Genomic DNA, 23,741 nt, shown 5'->3' on the forward strand with positions numbered 1-23,741 from the left:
TTACACGATCTGATGCCGTTGAAAATACATTCAACGGTGCATCACGTTCGAACGTCACCTGGACCGCCAGTTTCGTACAAAGCAAGACGTCTGGCTCCAGTTAAATTAAAAATTGCACAAGCCGAGTTCCGAAAAATAATTGAGGAAGGTATTTGCAGACCGTCCAACAGCGCCTAGGCTTCATCATTTCATTCGGCACAGAAGAAGTCCGGAGAATGGAGGCCGTACGGTGATTATCGCCCGCTTAACGATCGAATGCTGATCGACAAATACTCGTTGCGTTATCTTGACGACTTTGCTGCATTTTCACACGGTAAAAATATATTTTCAGTCGTCGATTTTGCAAAGGCATTTTTACAAATACCTGTCGCACCGGAGGACGTGTCGAAAACGGCGATCATTTCACCGTTCGGACTATTCGAGTTCCGGTTTCTGACGTTTGGGCTTAAAAATGCGGCTCAAACGTTTCAACAATTTATTGATGAGATCACTCGCGATCTTGACTTCGTTTTTCCATATGTTGACGATATCTTAATCGCATCAACAGACGAAAAGCAACATATAGACCCTCTAATAATATTGTTCGAGCGTCTCCGTGAATACGGATTGGTAATTAGCGTACCGAAATGCCAGTTTGGTCTACCAGAAGTAAAATTTCTTGCCATGTCATCACCAAAGATGGAATTAAGCCGTTACCGGAAAAAGTCGAGGCTATCGTCAATTTCGAGCCTCCTACCACCGTAAAAGCTCTTCGTCGATTTCTCGGCACAGTGAATTTCTACAAAAAGTTCATCAATAACGCTGCAGAAATTCTAGCACCGTTAAACAAAATTTTGGAAGGACCCAAAGTCAAAGGCTCTCATCCAGTCAACTGGACAACAGAATTTCAAGAGTCTTTTAAGTCAGCTAAACGAGCTCTAGCGGATGCTACTTTATTGGTACACCCTAAAATCGATGCTGACTGGACAATATTTACCGATGCATCCGAAATCGGTATTGGAGCCGTATTGCAACAAAAAGTGGATAACAACTGGCAATCACTGGCATTTTTCAGTCGAAAAGTGTCCCCGTTGATTCAAAAATTGTCGACGTACGATTGCGAGTTGAACGCCATCTACGAGGTTGTAAAATACTTTCGGCACATATTCGAAGGCTGGCATGTTTCGATCTACACTGATCACAAGCCGCTTCGGCATGCTTATGAGCAGTGCACCGAAAGAGCATCGCCTTGGCAATTTCGTCGACTCGATTTCATCGGTCCATTTACGACTGACATTAGACATGTGTCGGGTAACGACAATATTGCCGCTGACACATTGTCACGAGTCAAAGCAGTGTCTACTACCATTAAATAGGAAGAACTCGCCGATGTTCAGAAGCAAGATCTCGGGCTTTAACAACTGCTGCAACAGACAACCGCGTTGCAGCTTCGACGAATCAATTTCGACAACGGTTTAGCATTGTACTGTGACATTGCGTTAGGTACGGTGCGACCTTACGTTCCAGAGCCGTTAAGAAAGAAGGTGTTTAATTCACTGCACTCGCTAGCTCATCCCGGAATTAAGGGATCACTTAAGTTGATCTCTAAACGATACGTCTGGCCGTCGATTAATAAAGATTGCCGAGAATGGGTGAAATCTTGCATTGATTGCCAGAAGAATAAAATTCAAAGACACGTGTCATCGCCAATTGCCAGCTTTGAACCTCTAACTGAACGATTCGAGCACATTCATATCGACTTAGTGTCTTTAAAAACGTCAAGAGGCTTCAATCAATGCCCAACGATCATCGACCGATTCACGAGGTTTCCTGAGGCTGTCCCGTTATCCAGTGGAACTGCAGAGACGATAGCACATGCACTATCGCTGCTCTGGATTTCACGCCACGGAGTACCGAAACGCATAACTTCGGACCAAGGCCCGCAATTTGAATCGTCGTTATTCTAGTCGTTATTAAAAATGTATAAAATAAAATACCTACATACTATACATAAAAGAATATTATTTATTAAAAATAGTTAACTATATTTAATAAAAATAACTTTAACTAATAAATAACATACGAACTAGATTTGAAATTTAATGTATGGTGTATACACCATATCACCTGCAAGCCAACAGTCTCGTCGAACGTTTACATCGTCAGCTAAAAGCAATACTTTTCTATTATCAAGAATCATGGTATGACGTATTACAAGCCGTTTTGCTTGGCTTACGTGCTGCTTGGAAAGACGACATCCAGACGACCCCGGCTGAATTAGTGTACGGGGAGCCGATGCATTTACCTAGTGAGTTACTCACTCCCAGTAATAAAACTACACTTCATCACATTGTCAACACCTTAAAACGTCATTTTAATTCATTGGCACCTGCCGAATTTCGCGTCACGGCAACCATTCTGTTTTCTGTTTCAGTAACCTTAGTACTTGCAGTCACGTACTGAAGCGAAACGACCAGGTTGGACCATCTTTCTTAGCGCCGTACGAAGGTCCATATCGTGTAATAACTCGACACGATAAATACTTCATCGTCACATTTCGTGGACGACAAATCGCTATTTCCGTGGACAGATTGAAGCCGATTTACGAGGCGAATCCAATCGACACGACGATGACGATAACAAACTCCCAGCCGAATAACGCAGCAACCGATACTCAAAAACGACGAGTCTGGTTTAATATTTAAAAATTTACGCGATTTAATTTTTTTTTTTTTACATAAAAGTTTTTTTTTTGCAAAGTAACTATTCATCACTGTATTATACTCATTCATTCACTTATTTATTCATTCATATCATTTGTAAATATTCCATTACTTTAATTATCGTGTATTAAATTTAAAAAAAAAAAAAAAAGAAACAAAAGGAGTCCTGTAGTGTTGCTACAATAATTATGATCGATTAATTTCGGTAATCTACGCCGAACATCGATTTTTCTATATTCCGTCTCTACCTCATTCGTAGAGACACAATAAGTTATACCGCTGGACTGCGTACACGCATCCAAACATTCTTCTTTTGTAATCTTAAATTTTACTGTGTTAAATACATTGGTTAAATAAAACATTTATTTAACATAATTAGTTGGTTTCAAGAATTTATTTTATTATATTTAATTTTTACCTTTAACCGCTAAATATATATACATACACATTTAATGTCAAATCTAGTTCGTATGTTATTTATTAGTTAAAGTTATTTTTATTAAATATAGTTAACTATTTTTAATAAATAATATTCTTTTATGTTGTAATTAAATGGTAAATTGAAATTTTTTAGGTGAGGTTATTTTGTATCCAATGCTTAAAAATTTACAATGTTTTATTACTTGCCTTGAATTACTACAGTTGAATTAGAATAGAAATATTTAACTTATTACTAATAAAATAATTGGTGATTTTTATTAAATTTATTCGTTTTTAAAATACTATTTGCTGTCACTTCATCGGAAAGTCTATAAACACCCGATGAAAGAAGATTTTGTTTACTCTTATATGATCATGCATAATTGTCTATATATGATCAGATCCAAAAATTGGCCAGGTCTGACCATGTATAATCACCCATATATGATCAGATCCAAAAATTGGCCAGATCTGATTATATATAATCATGCATGAACGAATATAGTTATTTTTAGAATCTCATTTAGAATATCTTTAAATTATTAATTAAGTAATTTAATTAGAATTTAATGTCTTCATCAATTTAAATATGGGTTGAATTTAAATAAAAAAAAAAATTACTATCCGTTGACCACTACGTTACTACGAGGGCACCCGTCCAATCAATGTCTTACGCCGATGCTGCTTAACTTTGGTGATCGCCTGATTGTAGTCTGATCCTCTAGTCTGTTATGAACTTACAATAAAAAAAAGTTTATGGTATTACTTAACTCAAATAATCAAATCGATACATCCAACGTAAATAATGCACCTAATAATGAATTTGATTTTGTACATAAATTAAAATAGAATCAGTGCAGCCAGATCGCGGACGAAAAGTTCCCTTTCCTTCGCACCATTTTAGCATCACTCACAGCTTAAACGGTGCTTGGGAAGGGGAACTTTTCGTCCGCGATCTGGCTGCACTGAATAGAATTCATTCGATACATATAATCAAATCTATTTATCTATAAACCTATAAATATTCCCAATGAAAAAAGTTTTTGTCTAATAATATATGATTATATAAGCTCATATATATAATTATATATGACCCCATACATAATTAGATCTGATCATACCTGGCTGTTATAAGCCCATATATACGTGTATATATGATTAGATCTGATCATATATAGACATATATATGGACTTATAACAGCCAGGTATGATCAGATCTAATTATGTATGGGCTCATATATAATTATATATAATCATATATGACCCCATATATAATTATGCATGATTAAATATAATCGTACATGATCATATATATGAACATATATAATCACATATCATTAGACGAAAACTTTTTTCATCGGGCAACAATACGTTATTACTTGCGTTAAGGAGCTTAAGGCACCTTCCATTTTGGCTTGTCGCTAGTTAACGCAACTGAATTTTTATGTACCAACTATTTACACCTACTATTTTGTCACGATATTTTAATATCGCGGCAGTCTCGCATCAGGTCGGTGAGCAACAGAGGGCAGCACACGCTGCTCACACGTCTCATATGACATTGTATTATAATTATTGTTTGTTTACATGTAAGATTTTATTTAATTATTGTATTAATAATAAGTTATTGATTTCTTAGGTATAAATTGTATTTGAAGCAGGAGATTTCACTGATGAATTTGAGCATATATTTGGATTTTGTAGCGCTGGGGGAAATGGTTGCGCATTTCATTTATGTGCTTATGATTATTTTGAATTGGTTGGCGCATGCGCGTCAACGCAACAGTTGGCATCCGTAGATTTATTTATTATAAACAAATTTACTAGTTTATGAATAAATCATTGGTTGATTTACCGGTAAATAATATTAAGAATTGATTATGAAAATACAATTGGACATTTAGCGTCGGGAACTTGATAAATTACACGGCCACAGTTATGTAGTACGTTGGTGGTACTGTAAAGAAATACTATGCGACAGTTATATATCTCCATTTTGGGTAAAGTGAGATATACGACAAAATGGCGTCGGCCTAGGTGCCGGCGTGAGATTCACGTGCTGCCATGGTCAGACGTGGGAAAGTCTCTGTAAGAGTAGCGTGTGTGCTCTGTTGCATTAAAATAATTATAATTTTGTCGCCATTTGGTATTTTGAGTAGATAATATAAACCCATTGGCATTATTTGAGTATTTTGGTAAAACGCATAAAGGAAAATACATTTACCGTATTAGCGTGCAACCAAGGGAGTTGAATAATACGTAAACTGTAAGTACTTTTTGGCTAATACATTGGCGTGTAATTTTGGTTCCCGAGTTGGTGATCATTTGTATATAGCATAAGAGTGAGAGAGATAGGGAATTCTGAGTATTAGTAACTGGTCATAAGCATATGATGCAATGCATGAATATTATACTCAGTGAATACAAATACAGTCAGTGAAATCATTCAGCATTTATTATTAATTTGAATTATGAATGGTTATCATTTTGAGTTATGAATTATTATTAATTTGCGTATTGAATATTAATAATTTGAGTTATTAATTATTATTTAACTGGATATTGATTGTGAATTATTATTAATTTGCGTATTGAGTATTATTAATTTGAGTTATTAATTATTGTTAATGTGAATTATTATTATATTTAATTTGAGTTTGACTCATCAAGTTATTATTTAATTATCACGTGAGAGTGATCAAGGTATAAATACCAGTCATAATTATTATACCCAATAGGTGGTATCTATTTTATTATTTGCGTCCAAATACTATTATTTTGAAATACCGTAAATTCACCAGTGGAATGTACTGGGAAGTGTTACTGGAAATAATTTAAATGAATTTACGTATATTCACGTGCAATTGAAATATTAATTATTACCATATGTGCGTTGGTTTTCCAAGACATTTATTGTTTATGCATTATTATTATTGTTTGAATTAATTTTATATACGCATATTATTATTATTATTATTATTATTATTATTATTATTATTATTATTATTATTATTATTATTATTATTATTATTATTATTGTTTTGTCAGTGAGCTATTATTATTTTTCAATTATTCTTTATGTGAATATGTGATATACGTGCTTAACTAATTAATTAATTGAGAATTAAAAAAACAAATAGTCATCAACCCGGTATTTATTTAATTTTATTATTTTAATTACTGCTATCTTTTCTTGCTATCCTAATTCCTAAAATCTGAAATCGCTATCCTGTTATTCATTTTATTTTCATTTTCATTTTTCTCCGTTGTGTTATTTCGAGTTAATTTGTTCGTGGGGCACACGAACTGGCGCCCAACTAGGTTGTCTAACCCAGCCTAAGCAGAGCAGCTAGTCCAGGGTGATTCAGGATATCTCCAGGTGGGACATTTGTTTTCTGGTTTTATTTTATTTTTCAGTTTTTCAACCAACGGAGAGCCATAACGGCTATTGAGCGCCAACCACACTCTGCCGTGGGACGCGTGAAATAGAAGAGAACGTTATAATTTTTTAAAGGATATTTAATCAATGTGGTATAAATTAATCGCTATATATTTATTTAGTCTATGTAAAACTTATAATAATTTTAATTATTCGAATTTTATAAGAAAAAAAGCGAGAAATCCGCTACTCAAAATACGGACACTCGTAACAAAAACGTTAAGGAATTTCAAGTATCCAAGCTGTTTCGGCCTATTTGAGAAAACGAAAATTTTTTTCGGCTAATTTTTTATACTTTACATTAAAAGCAAATTTTATATTGATTTTCCAGATATCAAAGATTTTTGAAAAAATATTCAAAATTGTTATTATAAATTAAATAATTTACATGACTATTAAAATTAAACAAGCTGGCAATAGTAGGGGCCCTGTCAATGATGGGGGCTTTTACCTTATACTTACAGCTGTAAAATAGTGTTTATACACTATTTTTCAGTGGCTTCCACTATTTCATATTTAGAGAGAATGATGCTGCGGAGAGAGCTGTCCAATCGACTGAAGAATATATTAATACTCTACCTTAAGGACGAAAATAAAAAATAATATGTTATTCACTAAAATAATTAGTGGATAGCTACTATTTACTATGCTATAAATATACCACTAATTCAATCAGTGATATATTTATAGCTGGTTTCCAGTGCATATCCACTATTTCGCAGTGAATCTCATTAATTCAGTTTCAAAGAGTGAGTATAAAAAATAATTTCCAAATGCCACCAAAGAATGTTCAATAAAACAAAGAGTTAATCAGTATGTTAAAAAGTTTATTTAATCTGTTATATTTTTCTCGATAAATTTCAAAATTTTGAACTTACCCGAGTCGAAATTTAAAACGTATCTCAAGCGTCTCAGACGTTGAAAGCGCGTTTAAGATGTCTCAGGTGTTAAGAGCGTGTTTAAAACTTTTCAATAATTTTTTAATTCTGATTAAAATTAAAAAGGCCATGTACTGGGTATTAGGTAAATTTTTTTTTCCATTTTCCGCCAAGTTATGACCTCTATGATGTTTTTATGATATTTCGGGTCAGTATGTGATATATGGGGCTAGGGTGGCACGAAAAAACCAACCATTTTTTTTTTTTTCGATCTCGCATGAAAATTTGTTAGTTTACGATGTTTCAAGAAGTCTCTCCAAAAATCAGCTCGATAAAAAATTTTCAAGAGGTCGCTCACGAATTTTGAAAATATCAAAATTACTCAAAATTTGAATTTTTATTTCAAATTTTTTTCTTTCTCGTGGCAGCAATAGTTTATATTGGTAAAGTCATGAATACGCTAAAAATTTAAGCCCAAAATTTAAGTACTTATACCTCGCTCAAAAATTTTGAATGCTTTCGAGTGCTGTCTTTTGGACGTTTTCGAGCGACCCTTGAATATTGATAATAAAGCTTCTCGATTTTTTTACCATCAATTTGCATGACAATGAATGACAGCATAACCCGAGAAATAGAAATAATAAGTTATTTACATACTTTTTTATTTTTTAATTCAATTTGTAGGTTTTTTCGCTTATTCAAAACTTACCAAATTTTATTGTTTAAGACTGTCCTGTATATTTTTGGTTATGCAAAATTTATATTTTGGTGACATCACAATACTTAAGTTATAAGAAATACAAAAATTAATTCAAAGTATTAGTTACATATTATCAGGTAATATTCAACATTCCTGAGCGCTGTTTAAATATTTAAATTATGGGCTGAAATTTTCAGCATAGTCATGATTTTACAAGTATAAACTATTGTTGCCACGAGAAAAAAAAAATTTGGAAATAAAAAATCCGAATTTAAATCATTTTTGATATTTTTAAAATTCGTGAGCGATCTTTTGAAAATTTTTTATCGAGCTGATTTTTGGAGAGGCTTCTTAAAATATCGTAAACCAACAAATTTTCATGCGAGATCGAAAAAAAAAAAATAGTCGGTTTTTTTGCGCCACCCTCGTATGGGGCATAATGGACCATTCGAAAAAAAATTAGGAAAATGGTTAACCCGAGAGGCCATCCCTGCAACTTCCTGCTTATTCCATACTTAAACACTCAAAATTACACTTATTACGTTTTTGAGCTCTTCGAGCTCAAAAATATAATTTTCGTGTCATTTTCAGCTCTCTGAACTCAATAGTCTGATAGAGGTTTAATAAAACACTATTTTTTGAATCTTCAAACCGCAATAACCATCGAATAAATGAACCGATTTTCACGCGGTTAGCGGCATTCGACGCAGTTTTTGAAGCCTTATGAAGGATTTTTAAGTTTAGATTGGTCAAATGAGAAATTTCGAAGTAATTCCAAAAAAACACTTTTATTAATTTTCTTTCGACAACGATAACTCACAAACGAATCAATCGATTTCGACCGGGCTAGCGGCGATCGACGTGGTTTTTTGATGTTAAGAGCTGATTAGTTTTTGGAATCGATCGGTAAAATGGGCCCCTTAAGAAAAAATGGCTTATGTCCTCATTGGTTCTTACTTGTTTTACTTCTTTCTAGTCCCGTACCATGTTTTTTGTTTTAATTTGACGCGTCTTTTGAAAATTAAAAATCTTGAAATTTGGGGCAAAATGAGCCTTCCGTAAAAACGATTTAATATTTGATTTTTTTTACCCCTTTACTTTTTCTGGTTTTCTACCATGTGTTTGTAATCAATTTATTCTTCAAAAATGAAAAATTAAAATTTGGGGTACAATGGGCTCTATAAGAAATCTGCTAAAAGCTAAAATAAAAGGGGGCCTATTTTGCCGTCCTCTTTCCTATGTAAGGTATTGTGACTCGTGTTTATTTATATAACATTAACCTTATCAACCCTCCGTACCTTTATATATGCATGTTAATTAAGGTGTTTCAAAAAAACAAACAACTTTTTTTTTTTTTATGGTGCACAAAAATTGAAAGTATAACTAAGAATTGAAATTTTGGCACCAATCCGGGTTCTTAATAATGATATTAAGGTGTGCCTCAATCCATTTTTTTATTTTCCATTTAAATAACACGGGAAAAATTTTTTTTTTTTTAATTTTCTAGCTCCCAAACTAATTAATGGATTTTTATGCACGATACATTTATTTGTAGGAAATTGAACGCTTTACAAAAAAAGTCACTTATCATTTTTTGATAAATCCCACTGTTCAAAAGTTATTTAAGCCTTAATTCAAATTTATAGTACATTTTGAGATTTTTTTACTTTTCCGGCGAAACTATCAGTCTTATCAAAAAATGTGAGTAAACTTTTTGTAGATAATTTTATTCTTTACGAATTATTATAAATAAAATTTTTCAAAATTTCACATTGTTGACAAGTTATTTTTATTTCAATGTCAAGCTCTTAAAATCAATCAGAAATCTATTTTTTTAAGAGCTTGAAATAAAGAGACATTGAAATAAAAATAACTTGTCAACAATGTGGAATTTTGAAAAATTTTATTTATAATAATTCGTAAAGAATAAAATTATCTACAAAAAGTTTACTCACATTTTGTGATAAGACTGATAGTTTCGCCGGAAAAGTAAAAAAATCTAAAAATTTACTATAAATTTGAATTAAGGCTTGAATCGCTTTTGAACAGTGGGATTTATCAAAAAATGATAAGAGACTTTTTTTGTGAAGCGTTTAATTTCCTACAAAAAAATTTATTATGCATAAAAATCCGTTAATTAGTTTGGGAGCTAGAAAATAATAAAAAAAAAAAAAAGTTTTTCCCGTGTTATTTAAATGGAAAGTAGAAAAATGGATTGAGGCAAACCTTAATATCATTATAAAAAGCCCGGATTAATGCAAAAATTTTTATTTTTAGTTATACTTTTAATTTTTGTACACCATAAAAAAACATTGTTGGTTTTTTTGAAACACCCTAATTTTCATACAAACAATGAGTCCTAACTATAAGAAGTATGAAAGCGAAAAAACTATACAACACAAACTTTCGAGATTAAAAAAAAAAAATTAGCCGTAATGTCATTAAATCTCAGCTTGTTTTATAGAGTACTAGACTTAACGTGCAAACGCAAGCGTGCGTCTGAATGTTGGTATGAAATTATATATATTTTCATACTTATAATATATTTGACCAATCACAGTACGAACAAATAGGCGTCACATATATTTCATCTCAATTTTACGTTGGGATGATCCACATTAATTTTTTAAAATTTGAACTATTTTCAAAAAAATTTTTTTTTTATTCTGAATCAATTATTCACTTTATTTTATGAATTTGATGATTTTTTGTAAAAAAAAAAAAACAAATCTTCTCGTTTTTAAGAAAATAGTATTTTGCAATTTGCCTAAGATTTTAAGGTTGCAGACAGAAATGAATTTCTGATTTCAATCAAGCGTTTCAAGATTACAGACTACTTTTTTTTATTAAGAGCAATTAAAATTCTACACAAATATCGCGCGGAAGATGACATTAGGTCATATATTGGAAAAAGGTACCGATAACAAGGAATAAGGGCGTAAAAAAAAATATTTATTTTAAAATTTTATTTTTTTTCGTACCAAGAAAAATTGAATTTTTATTTTTTTCTTAACTTCCCGCTAAGAAAATTGTAAATATTCAAGAATTTGGGAAGTTATTGGTTTCGGTTCGATTTTCGAAAATCGAATTTCTATCAAATCTTGACGTTTTAAGGCTCTAGGAAACTATTTTGACTAATTTCAAGATGAGCGTAATCGGTAGGGTGCGTTCGGAGATATTTCAGAAATAAAATTTTTTCAAAAATGTTTTTTTTTGATAACTTTTAATTTTCTCGATGGATTGATTCCAAAATCTAATCAGCTCTGAAACTTTATAAGCCGCGTCGAATGCCACCAAAAAAATCAAAATCGGTTCATTTGTTCGAGAGAAGCCGTTATCGAAAGAACTAAAAAAAAAATTTTTCTCAGTTTTTTTTAAATTTCTCAGAAACTTCTTGAGAAATCGATTTTAAAATTCAATCAGCTCTAGAACTCAATAAAACGCGCTGATTGCCACCTCAAACGTCTCAATCGGTAAATTCGTTCGAGAGATATCGTTGTAGAAAAAATGGTAAAAAACGTTATTTTTCGAAGACAAAGGCACACTACAGTAATTTCGAGCTCGAAGAGGGTCAACTGACAGTCTGATTCTTTTTTAACTTTTCGCAATGAAGAGTTCAAAACTTTCAATAGATAATTTTTCGAGTATTTTGAGCTCGTACATAGCGGGAAGTTTTAAAAAAAGCCTGCAAGGTCAACCTTTCCAGATTTATTAATTTTTGCATGTATCAGGAAGAAATCTGCAATTCTGACAAAAGAATTTTGTTTTATCTGTTTTGTAATGCCTGAAACGTTTTAATCACGCTTACAACGTCTGAGTCGCTTGACAAGCTTTAAAAGCCATAGACGCTCAATATACGCTTCAAACGCCTGAGACGCTTGAGATTCGTTTTAAACGGCTAAGACGCCTCAGATACGTTTTAAATTTCGACTCGGTTAACTCGACAGTCACATTATTATTCAGTTATCTGAATTTTTGACAGTAATTTTTTCGATAGCACAGTTAAAATTGAATATTTTTTGCAATAAAGAATTTACGTTTATTCAAATAATGATAATTTTGCGATCAAAGTAAAAAAAACTCAAATAAATTTACTATAAGTTTAACTTCAACTATGAATAACTTTTAAACCAGTAAATTTATCAAAAAAATCGTACTGTCTTAAACTGAATCAATAAAAATGTTACTAATTTTTCCAGTAGTTACAAAATTTACTGATAGATCAGTAGCTTTGAATCGATTTACTGACTAATCAGTGAATTTAGCTTCACGATAGTAAAGAGTGCCATCTACACTCGGAAGCTTGTTCGTAAGGATGAAAAGATCTATCAAAGAATCGATTTTCGATTCCCACGTCGAGTCTGTTCATTTCGATTCTTGGAATCGATTATTCTATACAAAAAGTAGATTTTGATCGATTTTTTAATGTAAATTAATACGCAGCCACATTCAAATATTTTTTATCCAAAATTTTAAAAAATCCATAACTTTTTGAAAAAGCGATATAAAAATTTCAAATAAATCGTGGATATGTCTTTCAACAAAGAGTATAACATCTAAAGTAATTGAGTCAACAAATAATGATCAGGTCCACGATCTCGATGATTGGTGTGAAATGCCCCATATATTACTGTTCATAGCGATTTTTACTTCAGCTAATGTGAAAGGGTATAGCCGGGTTAATATGGGAATTCTGCCCCCACGACTTTTTTGACTGATACTTAGGGAGACGATTTGATGTCGAATAAAAATAATTCACCTCAATTTTTAGCTCTTTAACAAACGGTATTTGAGAATTTCAAAAAAACCTGTTTTTTCAAATTACGTTTATTTTTATAGTAAAATTTGGAATTAATCACTGATAATTTTTTTCCCGGTTGTTGCCAGGCCAAAACATAAAAAAATCATATGGTCATGATTCTCAAACGGAAAGCCGATTTTTAACGAGGAAACGAAAATTATAATCTTTTTTTTTTAGCCTTTTTGATATATGTCACTCACCAAAATTCGTCAGAAAATATCTTTTATACTCCTCTATACTCAGGATTTTTTTTGAATTTTTCAAATAGGTAGAACAATTCCAAAAAAATTAAAAACTTATTTTTTTCTTAAAATTTTGCGTTGTAACAAACTTATATTTTTTTTAGTACTAATAACCTGACTATAAATTATTTTGGGATCGTCCAGTGTATATATCCGGAACTCATTGGGTCCTAATGAGGCATTCCCAGAAGGGGAATCCTTATGAGGACCCAAACAGAACCTAATCGGGAAATTCCAAACAAAAATAAAATAATTTATATTGAATTTCCCAATCGGGTCCTAAGTGAGGACTACGTAAGAAATCCTAACGTGAAAATAACAAAATTATTGTCATTTTTCTCAATTAGGTTCTGAGTGAGACGTAAGTGAGAAAACCCGTTGTTAAAATAAAAAATGTTTTTCACCTTTTTTAGGAGTTATCCCATTTTGGCCGCAAAAATAAGAATTTTTTTTTTAACGATAGCTTTTTTTATTTTTCTATACACTCCGAATATCATTTTTCGTTTCTTCATCTGTTATTTTGGTATCATAATAAATATACTATTTACTAACGAATTCTCACATACATGGATCAGCGCAAAGGATAGCATCGAAGACTTTGAATCGAAAGGATGCAAGTTCAAGCCCAGCAGTACCAGGATTGTTTTATCAATATAAATCATGTGTACTTCTTCTAAGTAAGGTTCCTAGTACATTTCGGATTTAATAAAAATTATCTTATTTTGGTATTTTTTTTTGACAGAGATTTCCTAGTGGGATCTTCTGGTATAGGTGCGTGACATCCCTATGCGGGGTCCCTATAGGGCAACCCAATAAGGACCCAATAGGTCTCAATTAACCATTTCTAGTCGGAAAATACGTAGAAACTTTTTTTTCTACTTAAAATTCTCAATTACATTTGTTTGCAAAAAAAAAAAAAAAAAAAGTTGTTAAAACGTAAAATTTTCAGAAAAAAATAAGTTTTTAATTTTTTTTTCAATTGTTCTACCTCTTCGAAAAATTCAAAAAAATTCCTGAGTATAGAGGAGTATAAAAGATATTTTCTGACAAATTTTGGTGAGTGACATATTTCAAAAAGGTAAAAAAAAAAGAATATAATTTTCGTTTCCTCGTTAAAAATCGGCTTTCCGTTTGAGAATCATGACCATATGATTTTTTTATGTTTTGGCCTGGCAACAACCGGGAAAAAAATTATCAGTGATTAATTCCAAATTTTACTATAAAAATAAACGTAATTTGAAAAAACAGGTTTTTTTGAAATTCTCAAATACCGTTTGTTAAAGAGCTAAAAATTGAGGTGAATTATTTTCGTTCGACATCAAATCGTCTCCCTAAGTATCAGTCAAAAAAGTCGTGGGGGCAGAATTCCCATATTAACCCAGCTATACCCATTATTTAATGTTTAGTTGTTATTTAACATTAACAAAAGTGTATGGTTTTTTTTAAGTATTTTTATATAAATATAATTTAGATGCTATTAAAATTTCAGCTTGAATCAACCACTTCGTTTTTATTATATAAAAATATAAATTTTGGGTTGTTTGGTTCTATACTTTCACTTCTAAAAGTAACTGGATTATTCATTTCTGTCTTGAAAATTTTCATAAATTTCATTTAATTTTATGCTGATCATGAATCAAACAGATTATCTGACATATTTTTTTGCAAATTAGCGCTATACGCTGTATCTCCTTTACAAAAAAGATCAGCCAAATATACTCTCTAAAACTTAATTACTGAAAAACCACTAATTACTTGTGAATATTCACTAATCTAAATTGTCCAAAACATACGACTATAAATTAGTGATTATTCATTTTTTGAATTAGTCAAAAATAACCACATATACAATTAGTGAAAATTTCACTTTTTGAATTAGTCAAAAATAACCACATATACAATTAGTGAAAATTTCACTAATTGAATTAGTCGTAAATGTACTAATTCACTTGTTGACAAGGATTTATTTGAAAAAATATTGAATATTGGCTAAAAATATTGTATTAAAATATTTATTTTGATAATTACTTGAGTAAAAACATACATATAAGTTAAATTAAATAATACACTTTGGTTTAATAAAAAATTAAAAATAGTAATAAAACATAAAGAATGCAATGAAATGAGAATTTAAAAATAAATAATTAAAAAACTAAATTAAATCGCTGAAATACAGCTGCCATCGTCATCATCTTCAGAATCATCATTTATGTTAATATATGTTATATTTACGTGGACAGAAGATACCAGACTGTAAGGTTTCACGTTCATTCCATATACGCAGAAGTCCATAGAATTATAAAAATTACGAAGACTATAAGGGTACTCGACATTTAAAACATAAAATATTTTATGTAATTGGTCAAAACTTATGACTCGATTGCCTTTATCGTTTACACTGATAAACCATCCATCTCCGTTTATAAACATGCAGTCACGAGACTGTCCACTTACAGCAACTAAATAAGGTTGAACACTTACTTTGCTTTTAGTAGTAACACTGTTGACTAACTGGTCTAAATTAGTACCTTCCTAGAAACGAAAATCAATAAAAAGTCATTTTAATTATTATCATCGCAAAGTATTAGAAAGATTAATAATCTTAAAAAAAAATACACACTGGTTCATGCCTAAGTAAATACTGATTCGGAAAATCTAGTTTTAACGGTTCCTCTTTTTCATTGTCCTCATTGATTTGCCTCTTTTTTCCCTTTCCTTTTCCTTTCCCTTTTGGCGTTTTCACAGAGTTGCATACAGGAAGCAACTCAACAAGGACTAATAGACCCGTAGATCATCTATAGCAATACAACAAAATAAAAAAATGAAGACAGTGCTATGATTTTTTGAGGAAAATATTTGTATACGAGTAAAAAAAACCCATTAATCATTTGATAATTAAGGAGTCAAAATAAAAAAAAAAAAAAAAAAAAAAAAATAAAAAAAAATAAATAAAAAAAAAAATAATAATAATAATAATAATAATAAAAATAATAATAATAATAATGATAATAATGATAATAATGATAATAATGATAATAATGATGATGATGATAATAATAATAATAATAATAATAATAATAATAATAATAATAATAATAATAATAATAATAATAATAATAATAATAATAATAATAATAATAATAATAATAATAATAATAATAATAATAATAATAATAATAATAATAATAATAATAATAATAATAATAATAATAATAATAATAATAATAATAATAATAATAATAATAATAATAATAATAATAATAATAATAATAATAATAATAATAATAATAATAATAATAATAATAATAATAATAATAATAATAATAATAATAATAATAATAATAATAATAATAATAATAATAATAATAATAATAATAATAATAATAATAATAATAATAATAATAATAATAATAATAATAATAATAATAATAATAATAATAATAATAATAATAAAACCACAAGTTAATACATGAGAAGAAAATTATAAATCATCATTTGCTTACTGTTTCCAATATTCGAAGATGCTTTGTACAGTGCTGGTCGATATTTTTTGGTATAGGCCAGGATTTTTGGAGTATAAAGAGTTGGGAATTTCGATAAAAAATTATCTGCATTTTTTGGAAATAATGCTTCAAATTCCAAATTAATCTAAAAAAAAAAAAATAATAATGATAATCGTCTTAAAATCACAGGAAAAAAATGGTCTCTACATAAATATAACTTTGATATTTTAATTACATCTGCATAGATCTAATTTTTTCTTAAGCTGGATATTTATAAATCTATGAAGATCTGACTTCATCTACGTAGATTTAACTTTATATATAGCAGATCATCAAATTGTAAAAATTAAAAAATTTAAGTTTGAACGAGACTGCGAAACAATGAAAAACAAATTTAAAAAAAAATTTGAAGTCTGAATGAATCTGAGATGATCTAAAAAGATGTAATGATATCAATTTAAAATTAAAGTATAAAAATGGAATTTATATTACATTGTAATTATCCTATGTAGAATCTAAATTGATTTTTCCCGAATTGTCGTTTTTAAGTATGATCTTACCATGTCACCATTGTAATCTATCAGCCTTGGATACATTTCAAAGATTTCGGTTATACTGGGATTAGTAGAACGTATCCAGTCTCGTCGAAAATTTCTGGTGTCTTTTATGTACGATATTATTTGTTTTTTATTGCACTCTGTGGGCATTTTTAGTTTCATTGATGAAATCTAAGAAGGATAAAACAAAGAATGTGAAATAATTATGCAATAGAAATTTGCGAAAGAAGCATTTAAAAATTGTTAGATTATTCACTATTTATCTGATTATTTCTTCAGGTAATTGGTTATCAGAATTGCTTGTAGGTACATGTGTATTTTTATTTTGTTGACTTATTTTATATTGTTTTTTTTGAAGGACTCAAAGTTTTTCTGATTGTTATCAAGCGGTTTTCTATAAAACCTCGATTATTGGCTGATGTCTCATTATAATAGTGCTCCTGAAAATAATATACCTATAAGTAAGAATTTATGCACTTTATTAAATAATGTAAAAATATACTTACATATCCTACGTTAAGTTTTGTATCTTTCAGCCGAGGAAATTCGCTTGTTATTGCCTTAGCGAGGGCGACTTTGGCTTCTTTTGGCGGGTAACTTGAAATATGTTTAAGTGTTTATAGTAAAAAAAGTATTAAAACTTGTGACACAAAAATAATGTTAATCACTTACAGACTATCTTGAGCTTTAATTAACTCCGCGACTACTATCCGTACTAATGATTTACGATTTTCTTCGCTCCATGAATCTTGAATTAATTCTAATATTGATTTACCCTGGGGATGATTGAGCAAAGTATTTTTGACTGTGCCGTACCGCTGTGAACATGAAATTTAATCAATAAATAATTACATAGATCGTCACAATTGGTATTTTTACAAGTAACTGAAATGAAGTAAAAAGTATTACTGAGAATGTATGTGGTGATTTTTGAACCACAACTGAGCTAAGATTGGAGGAATCCGATGAAGATTTTACATTTATAAAAGACGAATCAGGAGTTTGTTTAGAGCAAGAAGGTATATTCAATGGATGCCCTTGAATAAAAGTAGTAGATTTTTCAAAATTATTGCCTGTAGATTTTGTCAACGATCCATCATCTTCAATAATATATGATCCGTCAATATTTTTTTTTAGATTTACTGATTCAATAAATTTTAGAATACGTTTCCTTGGTCCCATTTTTATATTTAAGGCGATAAGATCTTTTTCGGATAGATCCAAAAATACTGCCCCATCAATACCTTCATCTAAAAAATATCAATATCAGTATGACGTTTAAACATAACAGATTAAAATAATAAAAAATAGTAAAGCAACAAGCGAAAATGGATATATTTGTGAATTACATTAATCATTTTATTAGTTCACAATTATAATTGAAGTAAATTATATTAAAAATTGATAGTTATATGTATATTATGCATTTTTTAAATGAAAATGAATATTTAAAAAAAAATACCAAGTAGAAAGCTTGGTAAAAAGAGCTTAGTCGAGAGGTGATGTGGAAATAAAAATCAGAAAAAAAAAAAAATTATCAAGTCTCACCACAAAGTGATGACAAAGTATTGGGAATGATAAATCATAACAATATATGACGAAGACTAATATATAAGTCATTTGATTCTGGTTTCGTCCAACAACAGAATGGTTTGAAGTACGGAAGTTTATACGTTTCAATAAAAAGACCTGGATCATCGTCATTGTCATTAGGCTCAATGTGATAAGCATTTAAATTCGTATCAAATTCAGTTGTTGTATAAACTGAAATAAGAAATGTACATCACTATTTCTTAAAACAATAATTTCTTGAACACATCCAAACAGACATAAATTATCTTCTCGAATATGTGATGTTTCAAAGCATATATATAAGCCAACTCGAAATTCAACCCCATTGACTTTTACAGAGTTATAACGAATCACTTCATCAGTATCAATATAATCTAAAGAATGGAGAGCTTCTCTACTTGCTGTATCTTCAACTGCAACAATATCTCCGTTAGACGCCATAAATCGATTAATTTTCACATCTGCTGCACCCCACTTAGCGCTCTGGCTACACTGACATAGTCTTATTAGCGTTTTAGGTAAATTTTTAAAGTTGTGAACATTTTGAGCACGAAGTCTAATGTCGCCATGCTTTGCCTCATACCTCATGCACCAACGGTTTATCAAAGGTCCCATCCATCGGATACATTCTACATAATGAGCAAGATGATGAAACTTATTTATAGGATTTACATTTGGAAACAATATGAGGAAGTTAGTATGAAAATTAGTAATTAGATTCTGTAAGCTTCTCAGGTAACGACTATTAATTTTGGGAGCAAAGACGATCTCCATTATTTTTAACAAATTTAATATAAGTGCCATATGTTTATCTCCTGGAGGAATTTTATCGGCAATCAAAAATGAAAAAGCTCGAATCAGACACCAGATTTGCATTGCTTTTTGACTTAATGTATGTTCACTTTTACGAAGCATTCCATCAGTAAAATTCGCAGAAGGTTTATTTGTCATTTCAATAAATCCATATTGAAAAGACATTATTTTTCCATTAAAATATGCACAGTTAAATTTTTTCTGATTTAAAATATACTCATTTAACACCAGTTTGATTATCATAGGACATATACCGCACAACAAATCATGCATCACGTCGAAAACTTTATTATCAGAGACATGAAAATATCGGGATTCATGTAAGCAGCATTCTCCTCGAAGTCCAGTTTGTGTTTTTGATTCAGCTGAAAAATTATTTTGTCTAAGGAATGTTATATGTTGATCATAGAGTTCTCTACTGCGTTTCTGACCAAGTTCTAAACTTCCAGAATGTAAATCATTTCTGCTATACATACACATCCGACAAAAATAATTTGCTGATGGCGCAAAAAAATTAAAGACATCATGAACGGCTAATCCATCCCCACAAAATTCTGCGATAGAAGCACGAAGAACGAATTCTCCTTCAGTTGTTTCAATGGATATACCATCATCACTCTCTAAGTGACGTAATTCTTCTATAAATGGAGCAAGTATTTTGTGAAATCCATATTTCTTTTCATCTGCATCAGAGCACATTGCAAGGACATGTATGGCACTTAATTCGGAATTTATTTGAGGTGGTAAATTTTGAATGGTATAGTAAAATATACCAAGTTTATGGACACCAGTTTTTGAGCCTAGAGGATTGACAATTTCCAACTCATCATAGTATAATTGCAATCTCAAAGCACGCGGGTATCGTGAAAACAATAGATGAATCTTAATGTATTCTCCGTCCAAAAATGAAGCTAAAACATCGTCAGGAGATTTTTTTTTCAGACTCGACAGCTTTTCGTATCTCTGGACTGGACATAACTAGAGTCAAAGTCGGAATAACAGGTACATATTGACAAGTTTCCAGGACCTGTTTAGGCATATAAGTTCCAGTACTTTTATCAAGAATACTGTCCATCCTATATCCAAGAGGGATCTCAATTGGCTCAATGTAGTGACAATGCTGTTTTAATAATTCGATTTGGCCATTTAAAGTTTTAAGTCCGGTAAAAGGGCTATCAAATGCAAATGCTTTGAGCAGATTCATAGCTTCATCATCGTGTAGTTGTCGCGTATTCAAAAATCGTTCCACCTTCTGTTTCAAGTAATCACGAGTATGAAACAAAAGTTGCTCACATTCATCCAGAAGTTCAACTAATAAACTTGTTGTCATTGAAGGTTTGCATTGAAACTTAGCAACCATTTGAACAACATATTTTCGTAAATCAAAGTTCATTTCATTATTATCGGGAATCAAAGGCTCTTCGTCATCTTGATAATCGTTATCGATATAATGATTATCTTGATTGCCAATACCAACATCGTCAATTCTCTGATCCTGAATATTAATATTAATTTCATTGTTTTCTTGTAAAACTTCATCATAATTATCGTTTAAATGATGTTTATTTATATGGTCTCTCAGAGTGTAAAAATGACAAAATCGACTCTGACAACCATTTTGACCACATCGAAAACCAGAATTACCCATTCCGCGTTTAAGTGATAGCCCATGATCATTTACAAGATGCCGGCTCAAGCCGTTCAATGCTCCTGGGATTTTCTCGTTACACAGTGAACAATTCAATGACTGCATGTTTAATATTAAAATTAAAATCTATGAAAAAAAAAAAGCCTGAAAACGTACAATTTTTTATTTCAATAGGGGACATTAAATATCTAAATATCTAACAATTAAGTTTTCTCGATCTTAAAATACATTATTTTATCATTTAAAAATGTATAAATTTGAAACAAATCAATTGAGAAGGCCGAAAATTTAGACAAATTAATTATTTTTGACAGAAGTTTGTAAAAAAATCATAATTAATTAAAAATAATATGAACAAGTGGCCCATTACGATTTTCTATTTCCCATTTGAATAACATGGGGAAAAAATATTTGAAGTTTGGAATTTCATACCTTCGCAATGGCTCATTGTACAGATGAACTGAAGATATAATTTCTTAGGAAATCAAACGCTCTACAAAAAAAATCCTAACATTTTTTGATAAATTCATCTGTTCGAACGTTATTGGAGATGAAGTCAAATTTACAGTAAATTTCGAAGTCTTTTTACTTTTCCGGCGAAACTATCAGACTTATCACAAAATTTCATACGCTTTCTTTTTTTAGAAAATTTTATTCTTTACAAATTATCTCCGACAAGGTTTTTTAAAATTTCGCATTGTTTTCTAGTTATTTTCATTTTAATGTCAAGTTCTTGAAATCGATCATAACACTATGTTTTTATAAGCTTGACATTAAAATGGAAATAACTAAAAAGTTATGACTAATTTGAAAAACTTCATCAGACATAATTTGTAAAAAATAAAATTGCCTACAAAAAAGATCTTATAATATTGTGTGATAAGTCTGATAGTTTAACCGGAAAAGTAAAAAGATCTTGATATTTACAATAAATTTGACTTTAAGCTCCAATAACTTTTGAAAAGATTGATTTATTATAAAATAATATGAGACTTGTTTTTGTAGATCGTTTAATTCCCTACGAAATTATCACCTAAGATTATCTATATAATAAACCATTACCGAGGTATAAAATTCCAAAGTTCAATTTTTTTTATTTCCCATGTTATTGAAATGTGTCCTTAAAAATAAAAATAGTCAATTTGTTTAAATCGGTTCAATATATATATATATATATATATATATATATATATATATATATATATATATATATATATATATATATATATATATATATATACTTTGAAATTCTTGGTATCTGTATGAAATATTTTCCAAACACCTATTTTTATGTGAATTAAATTTTTTTTTTTAGTGTTTTTACAGGTATATTTATAATTTAATCAAAGTTTGTTAACTTTTAAAAACGTTGCAAATATAAAACACACACACTTTTATCAAATACTTTGACAATTAAAAGTAAATAATAAATTATTTATATATTAGAATTTAAATGACCATGGTCATACCTTGGAAAGTTTCGATAATTTCTTGATCGTCAATTACGGACTGTAATTGTGTAATGAGTTCATTTACACTCAATAATGAAAAGTCCATCACATATATTTTATTTATTCATGAAAATAATTTTATTTTAGAAATCTGTAAAAAAGACTATGCTTAGTATTAATATGATTAATAACAATTCAATATTTTCAATTTATTCCTATATACAATTTACTTTTGATTGTTACTTTGTTTACGAACTAATTAAAAAAAAAAAAAAAAAAAAACTGATCATCTACTTGATATACATTATTTAATGATTATTATTACTAGTGTGATTATTATTTGTAATTAATAATAAAAATTTTTTAGCAACTTGATCAACTAAATTAACAGTTAAAATCACTACTGTATGATAAATATTTATACCATATTTATAATGCATAACCTGAATACGTTGTCAATTGCAGTTTTGATCAAGATTCGGTTAAAAAAAAAAAGTTCAAGTGAATATATGAAGCTATTAAGAAATAACAAGATATTTTATTTTGCGATTGAATAAGCTTATTTTTAATTAACTTACCTGAATTAATACTGTTCAGGTGTATTTTAATATCAACGTAATTAATTTTGATCTGAATTCGATAATTCAATGGTGGGATAAAAAAAAAAGTCCTCAAGCGAGGCGCCACTAGTAATCACTGTATAGAACCCGGGGAATCACTAATGAATTAGTGAATCTAATTCAAAATCACTAATTTTGTAGTGAATTACAAAATCACTATTTCAATTAGTGATATTTTCACTTATTTAGTTTTAGAGAGTACGATTTATTATTTATTTATTCTAAAAGTGTTACCGTGCAAAATTTCAAAGTGCAGCAAGCACTTTATTAAAATATTTCACCACCTCTCGGACCAATTTGTCTCGGACGTATTTATCTCAAAGTCGAATGTTAAAAATCGATTTTTTTGAAAGAAAAGTCGATTCTCGATTAGAATCGGAATCGACTTTGCCATT

The 23,741-nt window shown here is 29.8% G+C and overlaps 1 protein-coding gene across 4 annotated transcripts; it reads right to left on the reverse strand.

Moving 5' to 3' along the window:
* Positions 1-15,256: 15,256 nt before the first annotated feature.
* Positions 15,257-23,435, reverse strand: LOC103578459 (uncharacterized). Of its 4 annotated transcripts, none has more exons than XR_008403691.1 (11): positions 23,305-23,432; positions 22,745-22,877; positions 18,791-21,401; positions 18,152-18,492; positions 17,915-18,060; positions 17,749-17,839; positions 17,499-17,682; positions 17,246-17,413; positions 16,686-16,830; positions 15,803-15,977; positions 15,257-15,714 (listed from the first exon to the last, which is right to left on the reverse strand). XR_008403691.1 is itself a non-coding variant. In XM_053739047.1 (3 exons), exon 3 carries the CDS (start codon positions 21,378-21,380, stop codon positions 20,550-20,552), a length of 831 nt encoding a protein of 276 aa, XP_053595022.1. In that variant the 5' UTR covers positions 21,381-21,419; positions 22,745-22,877; positions 23,305-23,435; the 3' UTR covers positions 20,341-20,549. The 4 variants fall into 4 exon arrangements, 1 of the variants encoding a protein (XP_053595022.1); XR_008403690.1 differs by having other exon boundaries at positions 18,791-21,419; XR_008403692.1 differs by lacking the exon at positions 18,791-21,401 and having other exon boundaries at positions 23,305-23,424.
* Positions 23,436-23,741: the final 306 nt, after the last annotated feature.

This window comes from Microplitis demolitor, chromosome 5 (genome assembly GCF_026212275.2).
Source record: "Microplitis demolitor isolate Queensland-Clemson2020A chromosome 5, iyMicDemo2.1a, whole genome shotgun sequence".
In the NCBI taxonomy this organism is placed as follows: Eukaryota; Metazoa; Arthropoda; class Insecta; order Hymenoptera; family Braconidae; genus Microplitis; species Microplitis demolitor.